The sequence below is a fragment of the Pleurodeles waltl genome, chromosome 5 (genome assembly GCF_031143425.1).
Source record: "Pleurodeles waltl isolate 20211129_DDA chromosome 5, aPleWal1.hap1.20221129, whole genome shotgun sequence".
NCBI classification, from domain to species: Eukaryota; Metazoa; Chordata; class Amphibia; order Caudata; family Salamandridae; genus Pleurodeles; species Pleurodeles waltl.
The window spans coordinates 1,709,611,375-1,709,633,079 of NC_090444.1; the positions used below are offsets into that span (position 1 = coordinate 1,709,611,375).

Genomic DNA, 21,705 nt, shown 5'->3' on the forward strand with positions numbered 1-21,705 from the left:
GGACAATGGCTGCCATCAGTGCTGAGGCCAAAGCTTGCAGGGTTCGATGAAGGGCAGCCTGACCAGAATGAATGCCCTCCAGGAATGCATTACAGTGTTGCAACTCCCTTTCTACACCCTGGATGGCATTCACAATGGTAGACTGCCCAACAGTGAGTGACCTGAGGAGGTCAATGGCCTCCTCAATGAGGACAGCAGGGGTGACCGGGGCAGGGGCTGATGTGCCTGGGGCGAAGGTGATGCCCACCCTCCTGGGTGAGCGGGCACGGAGCGAAGGCTGAGGGGCTGCTTGGAGGGCGGTGCTGGTAGGGGGGGTGGCGGCTGTACCTGTAGAAGTGGGGGGCACAGATGGTGCCGCCACCACAAGGGAGCTCCCATCGGCGGACGAGTCTGTGTCGCTGTTTGGTGATCGGGTGACCGACGTGAAACTCCCCTCGCCCTCCGTCCCACTGGTGTATTCAGAGGCTGTGGTGTGGCCCTCCACGGCCATGTGGGATGCAGCTCCCTCGTGCTCCGGTGCCACTGTACCTCCGCCTGATGATGCTGATGCACAAAAGAACAGTGAGAGCACAAAAAGGGTGGGGGGACGACAGCAGAAAGACAGGTTGAGTGCATGGCTTACTGCTACCGTTGGCGGACAATTCAGACACAGCAGCCCCCTGCACTACGCCGTGCTCTTGGCGTCTACAGATGCAATTCCTGGGAACTGGCCTACATGGCTATGGTGGACATCTGCACACATAGATGACACAGGGGTATGTATTCCTGTACTTGGCACTCTACAGAGGTGGGGTGGAGTGCCACATGGCCTGCATTCCGGAGGGGCCTAGCCTACGTAACTCGCCCTGGCCTAGGTAAACCCACAGCCCTCCTCCCCCACCCAGACCCCTCCACTGCACGCAAAGTCTGCTGAATGATGTTGTACTCACCCCCTTGTGTCTGCTGTGATGCCCTCAAGCGCCCATCCAACTCAGGGTAAGCCACCGCCAGGATCCAGAACATCAGGGGGGTCAATGTGCGACGGGCACCCTTCCCACGTTGGGAGGCCATCCCAAGCTGAGCCTCCGCCGTCTTCTTGCTCCAGCGGCGAATGTCCTCCCATCTTTTCCGGCAGTGGGTGCCCCGTCTCTGGTGGACACCCAGTGTCCGGACGTCCTTGGCGATGGCATGCCAAATGTCCTTCTTCTGGTGGGGGCTCACCTACATGACATGTACAGGGGAAGAAGAGAAATCATTACCAACTGCACCGTCGAAGTGAGTGGCCCCCATCCCTACCCTTGCCATGTGGCACATGCATTCACACTACTTCATGGTCGCTGAGCTCTGCCCCCTTCCTTCTCACAACCAGCCCTCTCCACACAGGCATAGCCCATACAACGTGCTCCCTGTGTACTTACCTGTTAGTCTGGAGGACCGTAGAGTAGCGTGTACTGGGGGAGGACCCCGTCGACTAGCTTCTCCAACTCCTGAGCAGTGAAGGCAGGGGCCCTTTCCCCAGATGCAGCAGCCATTGTCTCTTCCAGACCGAGGTCACAGCAGCACTTGCAGTGTAGGTCCTCTCCTGTCGAAGATCAGGTATCGAGGGATTGAAGAGATAGAAAATGGCGGTCACGTCCGCGGCGGTGACGTCCACGGCGGTGCGTATCATCCCCGCCGGCGCACTTCATCATTGGCTCCTGGGACCCATAGGGTCCAATGTTAACCAATGCAGCATTGCGCTGCGGTCTACGACCGCCTACCGCGACGGTGTACAACGCCAGCGCAGTTACCTCACATCCCATTGTCCAACTTTAGAGGTCAGACAGCCCCCATTTCAAGGGCCCACATGGCTTCATTTACTACTGCGTCACACATACCTAGGCCTACACTCAACACACATACAGGAAGAGTTTTGTATTTGGTGTCGTGTTCTGTGTAGCTGGGAATATGTTGACTCTGTGGTCGCTGTTGTCCTTCTTAGGCACCATCAGCTGGGACATTTGAGGAGATGGCGGAATCCTCCGGTGTACCGACCGCTGGTGGACCTGTTAGCAATGGAGGAGCGACATTTGATCATCACCTACAGGTTTGACCGTGCCACAATCCAGGAACTGTGTACCCAGTTGGAGCCAGACCTGATCTCACCAATCCGCCATACCACAGGAATCCCCCCTGAAGTGCAGGTGCTATCAGTGCTCCATTTCCTTGCAAGTGGGTCATTTCAGACAACAGTGGCCATGGCATCAGGGATGTCCCAGCCTATGTTTTCCAATGTGTTGTCCAGAGTGTTGTCTGCCCTGCTGAAACACGTAAGGAGCTACATCGTTTTCCGTCAGGTGGAGGATTTGGCTACAGTGAAAGGTGACTTCTATGCCCTGGGACATATCCCCAACATCATAGGTGCTATTGATGGCACCCATGTAGCTCTGGTCCCCCCACACAGGAGTGAACAGGTGTACAGGAACCGGAAGAGTTATCATTCCATGAATGTACAGATGGTATGTTTGGCAGACCAGTACATCTCCCATGTAAATGCTATGTTCCCTGGCTCAGTGCATGATGCCTACATCCTGCGGAATAGCAGCATCCCGTATGTGATGGGTCAACTCCAGAGGCACCGTGTGTGGCTATTAGGGGACTCTGGTTACCCCAACCTGTCCTGGCTATTGACCCCAGTGAGGAATCCAGGGCAGAGGAACGCTACAATGAGGCCCATGGGCGGACTAGGAGGGTGATCGAACTCACCTTCGGCCTCCTGAAGGCCAGGTTCAGGTGCCTCCATATGACAGGTGGTTCCCTATTCTACTCACCAAGGAAGGTGTTCCAGATCATCATCGCCTGCTCGATGCTTCACAATCTTGCTTTGCGATGCCAGGTGCCTTTTCTGCAGGAGGATGGTCCAGATGAAGGAGTTGTGGCAGCTGTGGAGCCTGTGGAGCCTGTGGACAGTGATGAGGAGGAAGCTGAGGAAGAAGACATAGACAACAGGGAGTCAGTCATACAGCAATATTTCCAGTGACAGACAGGTGAGAACAATTGTTTTACTATTACATTCACTTTCACACTTCTACCTCTATCCTGTCTGTCAATTAGTAGCAGTATTTGGTAACTGAGTTGTACATTTCCCTTACGGTTTCACAGGTGTGGATACCAAAGTGTGTCATCTGCTTGCATCCTTCATGGACTTGTGATGTGTGACATAGGTATGTTGGCATTACATTTGAAAATGCATTTTGTCACTGTCATTGCTAATATACATTTCACAAAATCACAGACTGACTCCAGATTGTTCAAGGGTGTTTATTGAAGTGCTAATTATTGGAGGGGGTGACAAAATGGTGATGGGTGATGGTGGAGGAATGTCCATGGCAGAGTCCAGTCTTTAAGTCTCACAGGTGCACTGCCCATATGGGCATAGGAAGTGGAGCTGGGACTGTACAATTCTGGACAGGGTAACAAAGTGAGACAGTGGGAGGACAATCAGGGTGGTCTAATTTCCTGGCGGGGATCTTGCCATCTTGCTCTGTCCTGTTCCTGGATCTCAGGGACCGCTTGCGCGGTGGTTGTCTGTCTGCAGGGGGTGGGGTGCTGGTGTGGTGGTCCTGTGGCGGGGCATCCTGTCCACTAGCGCCGGCAGCGGTGGTGGGCAGTTCATCGTCCATGCTAGTGTCAGGGCACCCGTGGAGTGCCACGGTGTCCCTCATGGTCTTTTGTATGCCCTTCAGCACCCCTAAGATGGTGCCCAGGGCAGAGCTGATGGTTCTGAGCTCCTCCCTGAACCCCAAATACTGTTCATCCTGCAGGCGCTGGGTCTCCTGAAACTTGGCCAGGACCGTCGCCATTGTCTCCTGGGAGTGGTGGTATGCTCCCATGATGGAGGTTAGGGCCTCGTGGAGAGTGGGTTCCCTTGGCCTGTCCGCCCCCTGTCGCACAGCAGCCCTACCAGTTCCCCTGTGTTCCTGTGCCTCCGTCCCCTGGGCCATGTGCCCACTACCACTGCCCCCAGGTCCCTGTTGTTGTTGGGGTGGTGGGTTACCCTGGGTTCCCTGTAGTGGTGGACACACTGCTGATTGACGTGTCCTGGGTACGGAGGTATGGGCCCGCTGGGTGGGTGCTGTGCTGGTGTTACCAGAGGGTGGAAGGTCAGTGTTGGGCTGTGCCTGTGCAGGGGGAAACAACTGTCCTGAGGCCCACGATGGTCCGGGCTGGTCATCCGGATCCAGTTGGCCAGAGCTGCTGTCGTCACTGTGGGCCTCTTCTGTGGGTGGAGTGGAGATGTCTGGACCCTCCTGTGTGGTGACGTTACGTAGTGGTCCTGCAGGGGTATAAGAGCATGATTATTGCATGTGTGTGTATCATGGTGTGCAATGGGTGGGTGTGCGTGTACCCCAGTACAAGCATTCCTGTGTGGGGGCTTGTATGATGATGGTTGGGGGGTTTTATGGGTATGTGCAGTGAGCATGCTTTAGTGCTGGGTGTCCATGCTTAGTTGTGCCATGCTGGGCTTGGTGTTGGGATGTGTGGTTTGTGTTATTAGTACATTAGTGAGGAGTTGTAGTGATAGGGGAGGGGGTGGGGGTGTGTGATAGCATGCAGGTAGGGTGGGGAATATGATAGTTAAGATTTCACTTACCAGTGTCCATTCCTCCACCGACTCCTCCGAGGCCCTCAGTATGCATGAAGGTCAAGACCTGCTCCTCCCATGTCGTTAGTTGTGGGGGAGGAGGTGGGGGTCTGCCGCCAGTCCGCTGAATTGCGATGTTGTGCCTGGAGACCACTGAACGCACCTTCCCCCGTAGGTCGTTCCACCTTTTCCGGATGTCCTCCCGATTTCTTGGATGCTGTCCCACAGCGTTGACCCTGTCGACGATTCTTCGCCATAGCTCCATCTTCCTGGCTATGGAGGTGTGCTACACCTGTGCTCCAAATAGCTGTGGCTCTACACGTAGGATTTCTTCCACCAAGACCCTGAGCTCCTCCTCGGAAAACCTTGGATGTCTTTGGCGTGACATGGGGTGGTGTAGGTGATGTTCGGGGTGGTGTATGTGTTGATGAGTGTGGTGATGTGTGGTGGTGTGTGGTGTTTTGAGTGTGGATGTTGTATGGGTGATGGTGTTGTGTGCCTCTGTGTGGTGGGGTTGTCTATTGCTGTAGTCTCTCTCTGGCCTTCTTTCAGAATTTTTGGTCATAGGGGTTTGTGGGTGATGTGGGTTTGTGTTTTATATTGTGTTGGGTGTGTGGGAGTGGTGTTTGTATGTGTGTCAGGTGTGTGTATTTTGAATTGTCCAATGTGGCGGTGTTTTGGAGATGTGTGTGTATTTTGAGTGCGGCGGTGTGTATCGCCAATGGAATACCGCGGTTGAAAGACCGCCGCGTGGATTAGTGGGTCGTAATAGCATGGGCGTGTTTCTGTTGGCGTGACGGTGGAGGATTTGTTTTCGCCAGTTTATCACTGACCTTTGGTGTGGCGGACTTGTGTGGGTGTCTGTATTTCGGCGGATTCTGAGATGTGGGTCATAATAGCTGTGGCGGTATTCCGCGGCGGTGCATTGGCGGTCTTCTGCACGCCGGTAAGCGCCTTTTACCGCCAATGTTGTAATGACCCCCTAAGCAGCCTCCTGGCTCCTTAGCCCCTCCATTGCTCCTCCTGAACCATGCAATGGCCCAATTTCAACTTCATGAGACTGGGGGGGCCGGGTAATCCAACATGAATGGTGGTAGATGCAGGGAAGGCTAATTCACCCTCACCAACCCCCCGCTGCTAACAGACACTCGCTTTTTATCCTTGCCCCCCTGAGCTTTCTCTGTCCTCAGCCCGCTCCCTGTTGAGGTCTCTGAAGTTGAAACAAAGTATACAGTAATAGTTTGTTGAGGGGCAGCATGCTTTTTCTCATTCTTGGTGCTTCTCTCCTTAGTTGAATGACTTGCTGTTCCCCAGTCCTGGGGGGTGATCGCCTCCATCATTTACAGCATTGTGAACACCAAACACGGCCCTTTTAGCTCGAAAGATACTGCTACTGCATTACACTTTCAGGCGCATCTGCCCTGAGGTAGGCGGACGCTATGTTCTTTAAACTGAAGCCATGACCCCTTGGGTGATATACTCTGTCCTCAGAAACACCACAGCCAAACACTGACAGCACTGGCCACCTGTGACACAGTCTGCAGTCAAAAAGCAGCAACTGTGAGCACCATCTGGCTCCACCTCTGAGGCTGCTTACATCAATCGATACGCACTCCGTGGGGTAATGTATCTGCAGTGTAAATAGAACTGCATCACCATTCCAGTATTTAGTTGTTCTTTGTAATTCCCGTTTCCTGTCAGCCACCATCAAACATGAAATGAAATACAAAAATGTGTACATTCTGGCTAAAATATGAATTAATGTTACATGTGAGCATGCTGTCTGAAATATGAACTAGTGTTTGTACATGCATACAGTATTGGACATGCATTAAATAGTGCCTGTAATATGAATTCATGATAAATTAGGCTTACTGTTTGACAAATTAATTTTTATAGATGGCCAGTGTCTGAAATATGAATTAATGTTTATATCGAAACATGCCATGGTATTACCACTTTCTAAAAAGCCCATCCTTGACCCCACCATCTGATCTTATTTTAGGCCAATTTCTGCTGCCCATATTCTCCAAAATATTGGAGAAACATGTGAACTTGCAGCTTGCCACCTTTGCTGAAGATTACAACTTTCTCCATCCTTTAGGCTTTAGGGCAGGGCACAGTACTGAATCCTCCTTCCTGAACAATTGAGACAGCTCCTGGATGAGGGAAGTACAGCTGCACTCATTCTATTAGATCTTGGTGCAATTTTCTACATTGCATCCCTCTCCATCCTCCTGGAAAGACTAACAGCACTGATGTTACAGGGTACATCTCAGACCTGAATTACGTCATTCCTGGACGGCTGTTCATTTCAGGTCTTCTCAGCCAAGGACAGATCAGAATGATGTGCCCTCACCACTGAAGTTTCCCAGGGCTCATCCCGAAGCTCGATGCTCTTCAACATATATGTACGCCCTTTAGTTGACATGGTGGAAACCTGAGGACGAACTGTTCTCATATGAAGATGACATGCAAATTATCTTCTCACTGTCATCTGCCCAAGGACACAGTAATGCAGCTTTAAACTTGTGCTTGAGCAGAATCTCTTCCTTGATGGGGAACAACACATTCAACTGGGGCCTTTGGCATTGGCCAGATCCTCTCAGAACACTCCCAAACTGTCATCAAAGCCAAGGAACCTCAGCTTCTGGTAGGATGAGAGACTATCATTGAAACCTCAGGTAGCCAAGGTGACCTCCACGTATTTTGTGGTGAGGAGTTGGGTCAAAAAGATCATTAGCGTAATACCATTCCCAGCTCAGAAAACAGTGGTTCAAGACTTGATTCTCTCAAGGTTTGACAATGGGAGCATCTTATATTTGGGAGCATAAAAGGCAACCTTTCGGCACCTACAGATTGTCCAGAATGCTGTGCCGTGGCTACTCCATCACCTACCAAAGTGTGTTTTACTGTCATACGTCCTCTACAAGCTTCTCTGGTCGACTGTGGATAACTGAGCACAGTTCAAAGGCCTGTGCTATTTGCACAAGGCCAGATCCAGGACAGGCCCACAATATATTCAAGAATTGGTGGTGCCCTACCAGCCTGTGGGTGTGCTTCGCCCAGGCAACCAGTTCCTCTGTAAAGTGCCTTTGCTTACCTAGGCCCAAAGTTATAGAATGACCTCCTAAATGTTCTACAAAGTTGTACCTCCCTCATTGTGTTCCACAAAAACCTGAAGTCCTGGTTGTTTTAGCCTGGGGACCGACCTACCCTACCTGTTTTGTGCCGGGAAAACCTGTGGGGTAGCTGTGCACTTTATAATATTGAATAATAATGTGCAGATACTACTGGCATATGACTTGGTGTTTATATCTTCACTTGATGTCTACAATTCTGTAATATTTGCAAATATTGCATGTAAAATGATTTCAGGTGTACACATTACCATACTGTTAGACTTGGCATCCTTGGCATGGTCTCCCCTAACTTTTTGCCTCTGGTTCCCAGGTTGTTGATGTGTGCTGGACTCTGTTTTTGCTGTTTTTGTTACTCTGGGCACTTTACCACTGCTATCCAGTGCTACAGTGCAAGTGCTCCTATGTAAAATGCATGTGTAATTGGATTTCCATGATTGGTATATTTGATTTACTGGTAAGTCCCTAGTACAGTGCACTAGAGGTGCCCAGAGCCTGTAAATCAAATGCTACTAGTGGGCCTGCACCACTGGTTGTGCCACCCACATTAGTAGCCCTGTAAACATGGCTTAGACCTGCCACTGTAGTGTCTGTGTGTGCAGTTTTAAACTGTCAATTCGACTTGGCAAGTGTACCCACTTGCCAGGCCTAAACATTCCCTTTTCTTACATGTAAGACACCCCTAAGGTAGGCCCTAGGTAGCCCCATGGGCAGGGTACAGTGTATGTTTAAGGTAGGATATATTCTAATATGTTTTACATGTCCTGACAGTGAAATACTGCCACATTCGTTTTTCACTGTTGCAAGGCCTATCTCTCTCATAGGTTAACATGGGGACTGCCTTTAAATATGACTGAAGTGTAAATTCCCTTTGGGAGCAGATAGACATGTGGAGTTTGGGGTCTCTGATCTCACAATTTAAAAATACATCTTTTAGTAAAGTTGGTTTTGAGATTGTATGTTTGAAAGTGCCACTTTTAGAAAGTATGCATTTTCTTGCTTAAACCATTCTGTGACTCTGCCTGTTTGTGGATTCCCTATCTGGGTTAGTTTGACAACTGGGCTGTTTGCACCTCTCTCTAGACAGTGACACAAAGGGAGCTGGGGAGTAGCCTCCATATCCTGATGAACCATCTGTGCTAGGAGGGAGGGGAGGAGTACTCACTTACACCTGAAAGGGCTGTGCCTGCCCTCACACAATGTAGTCTCCAACCCCCTGGTGTGTGTCTGGGGCCTGGCCTGGGCAAGGCAGGATCTCACAAACAAGAGAGACTTTCCTTTGAAGTAGGCCTACTTCAAAGGCAGAAATGGGTATAAGAAGAGCCCCCAAGTCCCTGAAAATTAGATCACTTCAGGAAATCAAGAGGAACCTCTGCCTGGAGAAGAGCTGAAGAGCTGAGAAGTGCTGCCCTGCCTGTGACTGTGCTTTGTGGAGCTATCCTGCAGTTGCTGCTTCTGCCTGTGCAAGGGGACAAAGACTGGACTTTGTTATGCATTCCTGCTTGTATAGAAATCTCCAAGGGCTGGTCCTGAGCTTGCCTCCTGTTGTTGAAGTCTCAGGGCCATCAAAGACTTCCCCTGCCAGCACCTGGACTCTCTGCTGAGAATCCTGCCCTGCCAAGTGGTGCCCTTTCCAATTCCTGGGTCCTTGAATGGTGAAACTGGCAGACCAAGACTGAAAATCCACGCACAGACCGCCATGCGGGGAACATTTCGACGCACCTTCCGAGACGCAGCTGAGAAATGACGCGCCGCCGGCTTCGCGGCTGAAATCTACGCTTCACCTGCATCGCAGCTAGAAGATCAATGCACACGGCTGGAGAAACGACGCACAACACCTGCTGATGGAGGCTGATAACATCGCCACCCAGATAGCACGTTTTTTCTGATTTTCAGCGCAAACCTTGCAGGGTGCGGGAAAACAGCGCAAACCCTGCCCGGACCCGAGGTGCCTGCCCGGATCAACGCATCGCTCTCCTGCAGAGAGGAAAAACAACGCACCCCGACCGAACTGGAGGAGGAACGACGCACGGTCTCGCTTGCGAGTGAGAAATCGATTCATCGCTGGCCTTTTCCGACACACACTCGCCCGTGTACTGTTATTTTGACGCAACCCAGATACTTTTTCACACTAACAGCATTAGCACTGTTTTCTAAGAATTTAAGACTCTTTTTGCTTTTTAATTCATAACTTGACTTGTATATGGTGGATTTTTGACACTGTGGTCTTGTTTTGTTTAGATAAATATTACCTATTTTTCTAAACCTGTGTTGTGTCATTTTCCAGTGTTTATATTGAGTTACTGTGTGTGTTGATACAAATACTTCACACCTAGACTCTGAAGTTAAGCCTGCCTGCTTATGCCAAGCTACCATGGGAGTGAGCGGGGGTTAACTGAGGGTGATTCTCCTTTACCCTGACTACTCATGTTAATGCATTCATGTGTTTCTGTTTCTGTGTAAAATATAATTTATGTTGATATGTACGCATTGTGTGAAATATTAATGTATTCTCATGTGTTTGCAAACTACCTGAATTAGGATCTAATGCTTACTGTACGTGCTGCCCAAAATACACTCTGAATTATGCCTTTATGTTGATATGCCTGAAATATCGATTCAGCTTCTAAAGCCCTGAAATACTACAGTGACTATTTTGGAGGCATTCTATGTCAGTAGATAAAGCTGTCCTTTTCTGTTTGTTAAGGAAAAAGTGGCAACAAGAGGACTGTTGGGTTGTTACAAACTGTCCCTATACCACCACATCCTTGGCATGCTCAATCATTTGATTTTGGGGTTGATTTGGTCAACAATTGTGGCTTCACCTGCATCATGGTGGTGTTGATCATATATCCAAATTGCACACTTTATTCACAAACAAAGTTGTCCCACTGCTTCAGTCCTAGCCCAGTTTATGATCATGTGGTACAATTAGCTAGTCTACCTTTAGTGATTATATCCAGCTGGAGCTCAGCTCATGTCCTATTCTTATGATTGGATACTGGTGGTACAGGAAGAAATCCATTCTATACAGATGTAGGAAAGTAGCCTCTTTCTAGCTTGGTTACCTCCACATTTGGCCTGTTTGTCAGTGTGTTTGACTGTGTCTAATGACATCCTGCTAACCAGGACCCCAGTAACTCTCTCTCCCTTAAAATTGTTGGTTACAATTAACACAGTATTTCACTCACAATTGGCATACTGGTGCCCCCTTATAAGTCCCTAGGATATGGTACCTAGGTAGCCAGGGCATTGGCGTTCCAGGGGATCCCTATGGACTGTAGCATATATTTTACCACCCATAGGGAGTCCATGCAAAGTCTTCTGCAGGACTGCCATTGCAGCCTGCGTGAAAAGGAGCAAGCACCCTTTCACTGCCATTTTCACTGCACCAGGTCACTTATAAGTCACCCCTATAGCAGGCCCTCCAGCCCGGAGGGCAGGGTGCAAAGTACCTGTGTGTGAGAGCACCCCACTAATTCCAGGCTCATTTTCCCGGACATCGTGAGTGCGGGGATGCCATTTTACGTGTATACTGGACATAGGTCACTACCTATGTCCACCTACGTAATGGTAACTCCGAACATAGGCATGTTTGGTATCAAACATATTGTAATCATACTGCAATGCTTTTGCAAGCATGGTTGTATGACTCCATGCACTATGGGGGCTCCTTAGAGGACCCCCAGAATTGCCATTTCAGCCTTCTGAGGTTTTCCAGGCAGCCCCAGCTCTGGCGCGAAACTGGACAAAGGAAAGGGGAGTAACCACTCCCCTGTCCATCACCACCCCAGGGGTGGTGCACAGAGCTACTCCAAAGGGTCCCTGGGTTTTGCCATCTTGGATTCAAGGTTGGCAGGGAACTTAGGGAGCATCTAAGTGTCCAGTGCCAGCAGGTGACGTCAGAGCCCTCCCCTGATAGGTGCTTGCCTGCTTAGGTGACCAATCCCCCTTTCAGGGCTATTTAGGGTCTCTCCTTTGGGTGGTTCCTCAAATTCAGATTGCAAGACTCCAGCAGGAATCCTCTGTATCACCCACTTCGCCTTCTCACTGAAGAAACTGCATCTGGACCCTCCAGGAACTCTGCCAGCTGCAACAAAGAAGCAAGACAACTTCTGCAACATTGTATCTCCGGCTCCTGCCAGCAACTGCAACAGTTTCCCAGTCGTGCATCCTCTGAGGACAGCCCACCTTCAGCCTGCACCAGAAGAGTGAAGGAATCTCCCTTGGGGTGAAGGATTCACTCCACTGCTTCTGCAGGCACCAAGTGCGATGAAGACTGACTGCATGTACCCCCTCTCCCGCTGAGCTGCATGGATCCTGCATCACGGGTGGTAGACTGAAGTGGTCCAGACGGTCTCCTCTTCCAGCTGCCCCACTTTGGTGGAGGTAAGACCTTGCCTCCCCACGTAAGACAATACCCCCGTGCACCACGTCTTTTGCAGCTGCCAAGACTTGTTGGCATCTGTCCTCCAAATCTTTCATGCGTCTTGTAGCTCTGGCCCCCAGCACTCTATCCTGTGATGCACAGCTTCTTGAATGGTTTTCCAGCGGCTTGGGAGCCTTTGTCGTAGTGCTCCATGGGCCTGTTCTGCAACTTTCTTGTCCCCGTGCTGTGGGACTCCTGGGTGCGCCGCCTGGTCTTCTGTGGGCTCTCAGTGTGCTGAGGGCCCCCTCTGACTCCCTCTCCTGGGTAGAGTCCACGTGGTCCTTCCTGGTCCCCAGCAGCGCCCCTTTCTGCTAACAGGCGAGCTTTGCTTGTACCAAGGCTTGTTAGCGGACACCGACAACGCAAATCTGACTGCAATCCTCCATCCGGCGTGGGACATCACTTGCACCCTCCAGGAACCCGACTTCGTCTTCTTGGATGCAGTACTGATTCTTCTTCTTCACCAGTGGTTCACCTTTTGCACCTTCATCTGGGTTAGCAGGGGCTCCTGTTCTTTCTGGACTGTTCTGTGCTTCTTGGACTTGGCCTCCTTCTTCCACAGGTCTTCTTGTCCAGGAATACACTGTTGGTGTCTTGCAGTCTCTTCTGGGTGTTACATTATTCTTCTTTAATTCTCTGTGTGTTATGGGAAACTTACTGTGATTTACTCCTGTTTTTCTGGGCAGCGGGTTGGGCTATGGTACCTATCTTTGATTGTTTCTAGTACTCCCAGATCCCCTCTAAACGCTACACTTCCCTGGGTGGGGGACCGACTTTCGCATTCCACTTTCTTAGTATATGGTTTGTGCTCCCCCTCGGCCAATTTCTAACTATTGTGATTTTCACTAATTGCACTGTTTTCTAACTGTTTATATCGAGCGTAGCGTTCGACATGTTGTATACTTTTTAAGTATACCTATACTGTGGGTTCCAGCAATTTCATGTGTTGGTTCTACTGTCATTCAAAAATCCTTGCTTGCTAGTGGTCAGTTCTGCCTCTTTGTCCTGCCTTATTCTCTTTGGGAGCACCACAAAGTACTGTATAATTACGCTATATTCTGTTTTTCTCCTCTGAAGGGGACTTTTTTTTTTCAGTATTGGCCTTTTTGTCTTAAACTGTGGGTGTATAATCAGCCCCTCCTCCCCACCAGCTCCGTCTGCAAACAAAATCAACAGCAGTGGGGGGCTTTTCCAGGGACAGCTCGCTTTTGCTCTTTCACTTTTTTAAACATGATTCTGTTTGTTGTGCCTAGTTTATAAAGGTCACTTTAAAACAAGAGTCCTGTGTTTTTTCTTTAATCTGAAATCTCTTGAGATGAGGACTCAAGGGCTCGTGGTTTACAGAGCAACGCTGTAAACGGGGCCATAAATCTCACTCTTATCTCCTCACATTTGCTGTGCATTCAAAGGAAGGTCTGTTTCTTGTTCTAAAATGTTCCCCAAATAAGTAGTGAGAGCATACTTCAGTGCCTATGTGAAGTAAATTACCAGAAAGTTAACAAGAGAGTCCCTTGTCGTGGCATTCCTCGTGCCCGAAAGCAAAGAAATGCGTGTAAACAGATGGGCCGAGCTGACTCACTGCGTCCAGGCCAGGTGTGTGCATCCTAGAAGTAGGAAAACGGCAAACAGTCGTAAATAACCCCATTCTGGCACGCACCCATCACCGTGCAGTTGGACAATGAAAACTTTCTCAGTGAAAGCTGAAGGGGCAAAGGAGGCTTCTCTCGCTCACTTTCATTGTGTTTAATTTGGCAGCAACCCACAAGCAGTTTTTTTTTCTTCACCTGCCCACTAAGTAAAGTGGAAAATGCGCCATTGGCAAATAAATACATGGAACCCCAATAGGAAAAACACCCATTTCATGTTCTCTTTCCATGTTCCTCAATGGGCTTTCATGGCCCTGTGTTTTAAAGTTAGTGTTCTTTAAAAGGCTAGACCTTTTTTAATAGGACAAATATTTTGCAAACCGCTGCACAATGGATACACATAAGAAAGGGGGGAGTAATCTCCCACAAAGAAGTGCCCTGAGATTTTTGGGGGGAAATGCTTGTAGTAACTGTGACATAATGGTCAACTCACCCGACACTCACGGTTGTCTACAGGCAGTGCTTCAAGTGAACCTGGCCCTACCAGGTCTTGGAACAGCAGTAATTAAAAACTGACTTTGAAATAGATTCCTATTAGGCCCTATATTTATTTCCTTAAGGTTATGGGCAAAAACAGTAATCCATGTCAGCAATGGAGTCCCTGTTTACCTGTAATATATTTTAGTTAATTTTGCATTCCCCAAATATTGTTTGCTTTATCCAGATGCTGGGTTTCTGTTTTTAATGCAACATATAACTCTTGTATAGTGCTTGCTGTGAACTAAGCCGCTTGGGTGCACTGAAGTTGTTGGTGAGTGTTCTGGATGGAACACAATTGAATGCACTGAGGCTGAAGGAAGTGCGAGTTTATCATGGTACCTGTCAACAAATTGGTTGTAGAGGTGGTGGGGAGACTACATACACATCCAATCCTTGGCCTTTCTGCAGGGTGCACAGAGTGACTGTAAGTTATGTGCAAATTGTAATTGTGGCAAAGTGTTTGGAGGGGATCCATAGCTTTCAAAATATGGACAGCTTCACAGTAAAAGAAACAGCAGTGCTCTTTAGTACCATTTAATTAACAGCCCCATATTATGGAAACATTTTAAATTCGAATCATTCACAATGAAATTGTTGCTCATTTATTTGATACTGCTAACAAGCACTGGAAAAAACAACACGCCTGGGTTATATTAAGCACATGTCAGCTGTTGTGCTATATGCCTCGATACAAGTACGAAAAATTCACAGCAAGGGATCCAAAATACTGTTCATGGGGTAGGATGTGTAAAGCACATAATATCATTACATGTTTTAAGCCATGCATTTAGTTACATAGGCCAGACGATTCCCATTTACGCTTGCTTGCCATGCCCCATTTAAAGACCTCTTACCTTTTTCATCCTACTTAAAGCGGAAGTCAGATACATTGCACTGCTGACAACCTGCATTCTACATAAAACAAAATGTGAATGTATATACCAAATCAGGTCAAGGCATTATATAATGGTTATATCCCTGCCCCTTTTACCACCTTAAAGCGAATGAATGGGAAAGCATCAGCATTGTTTTGCCTTTGCAAATGTTAATAGCCTTCTTTCCTTGGGGTGGAGGGGTATGGGGGAAGGGCAAAATAATAATATAAATAAATATAATAAATAGTGGCAACATTTTCATTTTTTACCTCAGACAGAGGAAGAAGGTAAATGGAAGAGCTTTAGTTATATGTAGGGCCACTTGAATTATGTGGCAGAGAGGACCAACTTATGCGGCATGGTTCACCAATTTATGTGGCAAGAAAAGTCTAGGTATAAATTTACAATGCTAATAGCTCTAACTCAAGCAAATGCGAGACATATTGCATTGCAAATGCTTGTTTTATGCCTATTTCTGCATACTAGTGTATATAATTTGTGTATTACTTACCCCCTAAGGGAGTATAGTCTCTATGGTATTTTTGGTGTTTGTGTCACCAAAATAAAGTACCTTTATTTTTTTAACACTGAGTGATTTATTTTATGTGTGTAAGTACTTTGTGACTACAGTGGTACTGCATGAGCTTTGCATGCCCCCTAGATAAGCCTTGGCTGCTCATCCACAGCTACCTCTAGAGAGCCTGGCTTCTAATCACTGCCTACACTATACTAATAAGGGATAACTGGACCTGGTATAAGGTGTAAGTACCATAGCGACCCAGCACACACCAGACCAGCTTCCTACATTGGTGGTGCGGTGGTGGATTAGTACTTGCAATTGCCTTATCACTCTGTCACCTGGTGCTTTCCACAGGAAAGACCACTCAATACCTAGAGATATACATTATACCTACTACAGGAATCTAGGGGGTCATTCTGACCCTGGCGGTCTAGGACTGCCAGGGTTGCGGATGACGGAAGCACCGCCAACAGGCTGGCGGTGCTTCAAAGCCCATTCTGACCGCGGCGGTAAAGCTGCGGTCAGAAAACCGGGGCCGGCGGTTTCCCGCTGTTTTTGCCCCGGCTGGGCGAATCCGCCAGGGCAGTGCTGCAAGCAGCGCTGCCATGGGGATTCTGACCCCCTTACCGCCAGCCTGTTTCTGGCAGTTGTCACTGCCAGGATGAGGCTGGCGGTAACGGGTCCCCGGCCACCTTTTCACTGTCTGCCTAGCAGACAGTGAAAAGCACGATGGGTGCAACTGCACCCGTCACACGCCCGCAACACCGCCGGCTCCATTCGGAGCCGGCTTCTGTGTTGCAGGCCTCCTTCCCGCTGGGCCGGCGGGCGCTAACATGGTTAGCGCCCGGCGGCCCAGCGGGAAGGTTGGAATGCCGGCAGCGGTCTTTTGGCCGTGTGGTGGCCGATTGGCGGTTCCCGCCTGGCGGGCGGCTACCGCCGCCCACCAAGATTGGAATGACCACCCTAGTCTCTAAACTTATTTTCTGAGAGACTAGAGGTTAGGTAGGTTAGTTACACCCCACACCACCCTAACACACACACCATGTCTGCAGCTGGACCTAGCTCTGAGATCATGGACTATTCCTATGAGGGCATGAACTTCAAGGAATTGAAGGGGCTATGTTCAGAGAGGAAGCTAGACATGGGGAAGAATCCTAATAAGAGTTTTCTTCTGAGCCTCCTTCTTCAGGATGACCAGGAACATGCTGGTAGCCAGGAGGAGGAGGAGGGAGACTCTAACCCCCTTGAGATAGAGGATAATCTTCCAGGTCCAGGGGAGGGTTCTTCAAAGGATCTTGTTCCTATCAGACCAACTAGTGTAGCTTGTAGAGGGAGGGGAAGTCACTCATGTAGGGCTCTCTTTACACCCAGAGGACAGGTAGCTAAGGTCACCAAGACTGGGGAAAGATCCACCTATGCCCATTCTCATGTCACCTCAGTGTCTGATGGGTCACACTGTACAACTCCAGGGGATGAGTCTATAGATAGAGAGCTCAGAAAGCTGAGTCTGGAGGAGGTCAGGGTGAGGCTGCACCAGTAACAGCTAGCCCTAGATAGGGAGGCCTTGGCAGTGGAGAGGGAGAGGCAGGGTTTGGGGGTTAGCACCCCACGGTGGCAGCAGCAGCCGTTTCAGTGATTATAGAGTCATGGAGGACTCCATGGATTCCAGAAACTTGCACACATTTGTTCCCTCATACAACTTGGGTGATGACATCTACAAGTGGTTTGCTGCACTTGAGAGGGACTGGAAAGTTTAGAGGGCCCCTCAAAGGCAGTGGGCTGCTATTCTCTGGTTGTCCTTCTCTGACAAGGGGAGGGTTAGACTTCTCACTGTCAGAGAAGAAGATGCAGACAATTACAATATTTTAAAATCAGCACTCTTAGAAGGTTTTGGTCTCACCACTGAATAAAATATGATCAAGTTCAGAGAGACCAGAAAAGAGGCCTCACAGGATTGGGTTCACTTTGTGGACTGCTCTTTTAAAGCGTTAGAAGGATGGTTACATGGCAGCAAAGTGTCGGACTATAAGGGCTATATAATCTGTTACTGAGAGATGGCAGCAAAGTGTCATACCATGAGGGCTTGTATAATTTGTTGCTGAGAGAGCATATTTTGAATAATTGAATGTCCCATTTTAGTGCAATGTACGACATACTAGAAATATAGTTGAGCAGCCGACTCTAGTAACTTGGAATATCTAAAACATAGCAGATGTCCTTGGTATATCTTGCATAATTCCTTTTTTTGCTTTTTCACAGAGTGCTCTCTAAATGTGACTACTGATCGCTGTTCATGTGAAGCTGGATACTACTGGCCCTCAGACACTTGTGTCGCAAGGCCCAACTGTTCCAGCACACCAAATGGCTGTGACTGCATCAACTCGTATCCTCCTGAGGGTGCATATTGTCAACCAGTGCCTGCTACAACTCCTATAACAACAATGAAAAATGCTACTCCAGGTACAACAGTGGCGAATACAACACCAATGACAACAGTGGCAATTCCAATAATAATGGTGACCACTACGACCCCAATAACAACAGTGAGCACTAGACCAGCAACAAACGTAACAACTACAAAACCAACAACAGTGACCACTACAACACCAGTAACAGTGACCAGAACAACACCAGCAACAACCATACCAACTACAAAACCAACAACAGTAGTGTTCATGACAACACCAGTAACAACAGTGACTACTACAACACCAGCAACAGTGACCGCTACAACACCATTAACCATATCAACAACAATAACCTCCACAGCACCAGTAACAGTGACTACTATAACACCAGTAACAAGTATATCAACTGTGAAACCGACAACAACAGTGCCAAAAGGTATGTAATTGTTAGAATTTTTTTTATAAATTATACTTCCGTGGTTTAACAAAGAACTGAAAACATTCTTTTTCTAAGAAATATAATTGCATTGTAGTCTTTTTCTTTTATTGGGGTAATGCAAAGCTAATGAAACTCACAAGTTTTTGTCATCACCGAATTGTTTTGTTTGCTAACTTAAGAAGCAAGCATGTCTTATGGTCCACAATCTTCCTGCTGCATTCAGTTTTGCTCGACGTTAGGTAATGCACACCTTTCATCCTGAACCTACCTTCATGGTGCAAGCAAGTTCAAATTCGAAGGTCAGGTGACATGGAAAACCGTTAGATGGGTATGTCTAAAATATCCTCTAAATGACAAACCCTAAGGCAGCTGCTGGTTACTATTAAGTGCCTGTTATGGACCTGAAAAAGATGGCTGCTTGAGGGTATTGTTCAAAATGTAGGTGTTAAACATATTATACATATTTTTTAGGGTTCTCATACTATTATTGTAGGGTTATTATTTTGCTATCATGTACTTGTTAATCAATAGGAGGAATATTTAAATCACAAACACACTCTCCAAATGTTCACTGCTAAAATCATGCCCCATTCGGTGTATTATTGGGCAAGCATTGAACATCTGTCTCATTCGTCTGATGACCATTATCAGTCACAGCCTCAATCTGAGAAAAACTTGTTTTCCTGCTATTTCTGACCAGTGGTTTGAAACATTCATCCCTGCTGCACTGCAGTTCTGTTTCCAATTATTACAGCACGGTCTATAGCCCCTCTATTGATTATAAGACCTTACAGTGCTCTTTTGAACTTGTGCCTTTAGTTTGTCCGTCACTGCCAAGTTATTGTTTGCCATTCATCTCATGTATTACCCACAAGGCAAATGTGATATTCTTAGATGCATTTTTTTAATTGCCTCACTGTCTTCAGCCTGTTCATGTAAATTTATATTCATGAACACATTTATTATATAAGACATATGTTCAATCAGATGTATATGAATGATTCAAAATGAACAACTAAACCTTTATTTAGATTTTTGCAAGAGGAGGCATTAGCCTTTCCCCATGATGGCAGTGCCTCCTAAACAGTTTAGGCATATGGTGGGGGTGGAGCCGTCTCCATTCAGATTAGTTTGGCTCCACCCCTTCTAGTCGAGAACCTTGCCTCTGATGTTCATGTGTAGATTTTGTCAATAGAAAAGCCCCAAGGCCAAAGGTGTGGAATGCCTCTTTTGAGTCTGAAGCCTTTCTCAATACGAATAACGTTTGTTAAATGGCCCTTGGATCACCCCAACACAGCAGAAGTATTGAAAAATGTGGTTTAACGAACCAGCCTAACCACCATACTGAGTCACCAATCAGCTCATGTGCTCTTTTAATCTTGGAGCACCCTCAATCAATATCATCTGAGGGGCAGTGAGAATTACAAGGTGCTGTGCCTCAGTCTCTGGGCTTATTTGGTGGACTGCAGGTGGCGATCGCAGCAGTAGGGCAAGCCAGCCAGTCTTTAACAGTGGTCTTCCAGGATGTTCCTAGGCAATATGAAATTGACAGCACTCAGATCCACATTCCGGAAGTACTAACAGCAGCAGTGTTCATGCAGGTGCAGGAAGGCAGCACCAATTTATTTGTCTAAGTTCAGGATTTTAGGAGACGCCGCATTCTAAGAAAGCATCAGTGCATTACCCAGATTCAATGGATCAAGATGATCATCCAGCTACTCATTTAAATAATTCATAAATTTCTGTGCCACTCATGTGGAAACAGCCAGCTCTGAAATTTAGAAAAGTTGTGGCACCTTTGCTAAATAGGACAGTCTCATTTTGATCAAGATGTTTCACTCATTTATGGAGAACAAACAAGAAAAACATAGGCCCTCATTGCCGCGGTTGCCAGGAGACCACCAGTGCTGGGGATCTTCCACCCACCATATTATGAGTACTGCAGGATTTCAGCCACATTTTGGGTGGAAATCCTGCAGTAGTCGTGCTGGTGGTCGGAGGCGCATGGGCGGTTCCACCACTGACCCCGCCCCACACTGCCAAAAGGACTCCAGTAGCCGTACTACGAGCAGTAATATAGCCTGGTGGTTTCCTGATGGCGGGACGCTGCCGGCAGTGGATGCGCCCATTCCCTGCCAGACGACCTCCTCACTGGGCAAGGTAAGTTGTGCATCTGACAGGGGAGAAGGGTGGGAGGGTAGGGGGTGTGTGTGAGTGGGTGTTGTCTGTGTGTGTGCAAGTAAGTGTGTATGCGTGTGTGTATGAATGTTTGTATGCGTGTGTGTATGCATGTGTGCATGGGTGCACCCCCAGCCTTTCCTATCTTAATCGAGGCCCCAAATTAGGCTTGGGGCCTCGCTTCTGTAGTGGCGTGGCGCGCCCCCATGGACTCCTGCATTTCCCCCCTACTTACCTTCTGTTTTGCTCACTTTCTTTTGCTGTCACCCTTGTTTTCTCTCCATTTTTATGTTTTCCTTTACCCATGAGTCCCCTCTCTTTCCCAGAATGCCTTGGTTCCCTATTCACAATGGTGCTTTGTCTATTGCCTTCTGTGTATTGTTCCCTATCCAATATGGTGTCCTTTTACTTCCTGCCGGTCGCTTCCTGTTCTGTGGGTATTTAAGGGCTGTGATTCCTTTTCTTCTTGCGCTGCAACACTTCCTTTTGGATGGTGATCTTCGCTCCTTCTCGTTGCATCAGATACTGACTTGTTCCAGTTTTTTACTGTTCATTTTGCCTTGTGTTTTGAAATTATTGATCCTTTGCTCTTATTTCAGGAGGTCCTTTTTTGAGGTTTTTCCCCCTTTTTAAGGTTTTTTTTCTCTCAGGCACTCCTTCTGAAGGACACGGACTGCCCTTGGCGTTCCCATCGCCTGCAGAACCGTGGCTGCCAGAAAGAGTCGCCCCTATCTGGGTCAAGGCAGAACCTGCAATAACAAAAACCTCGCCACACGCCCAGCAGACTCCAGGCACAAACAACGAGTAAGTCGTGACAGCCCGTCGGTCAGTGTTTTCCAAGTACCATCTACATTCTCTTGTTCACCATGTAGCCTTGTGTACTGTCATTCACCCGAAAATCTCACATTGTCCCTGTTCCTCTTTTCTCCTTTCAGATAATCTTAATGACCAGTATTCATGACCTTCTGCTCTAGTTGTTTATTTGCT

General features: G+C 48.0%; 1 protein-coding gene across 5 annotated transcripts in view; it reads left to right on the top strand.

The window, feature by feature from the left end:
• The window catches only part of LOC138296693 (adhesion G protein-coupled receptor F5-like), a 912,996-nt gene that overhangs the window by 221,189 nt on the left and 670,102 nt on the right, over window positions 1–21,705 (top strand). For all 5 annotated transcript variants that reach the window (XM_069236060.1, XM_069236064.1, XM_069236063.1 and 2 more), the window contains one exon: window positions 17,953–18,537. In XM_069236060.1, coding sequence (XP_069092161.1) covers window positions 17,953–18,537 — 585 coding nt within the window. The remainder of the gene's footprint in view (window positions 1–17,952; window positions 18,538–21,705) is intronic.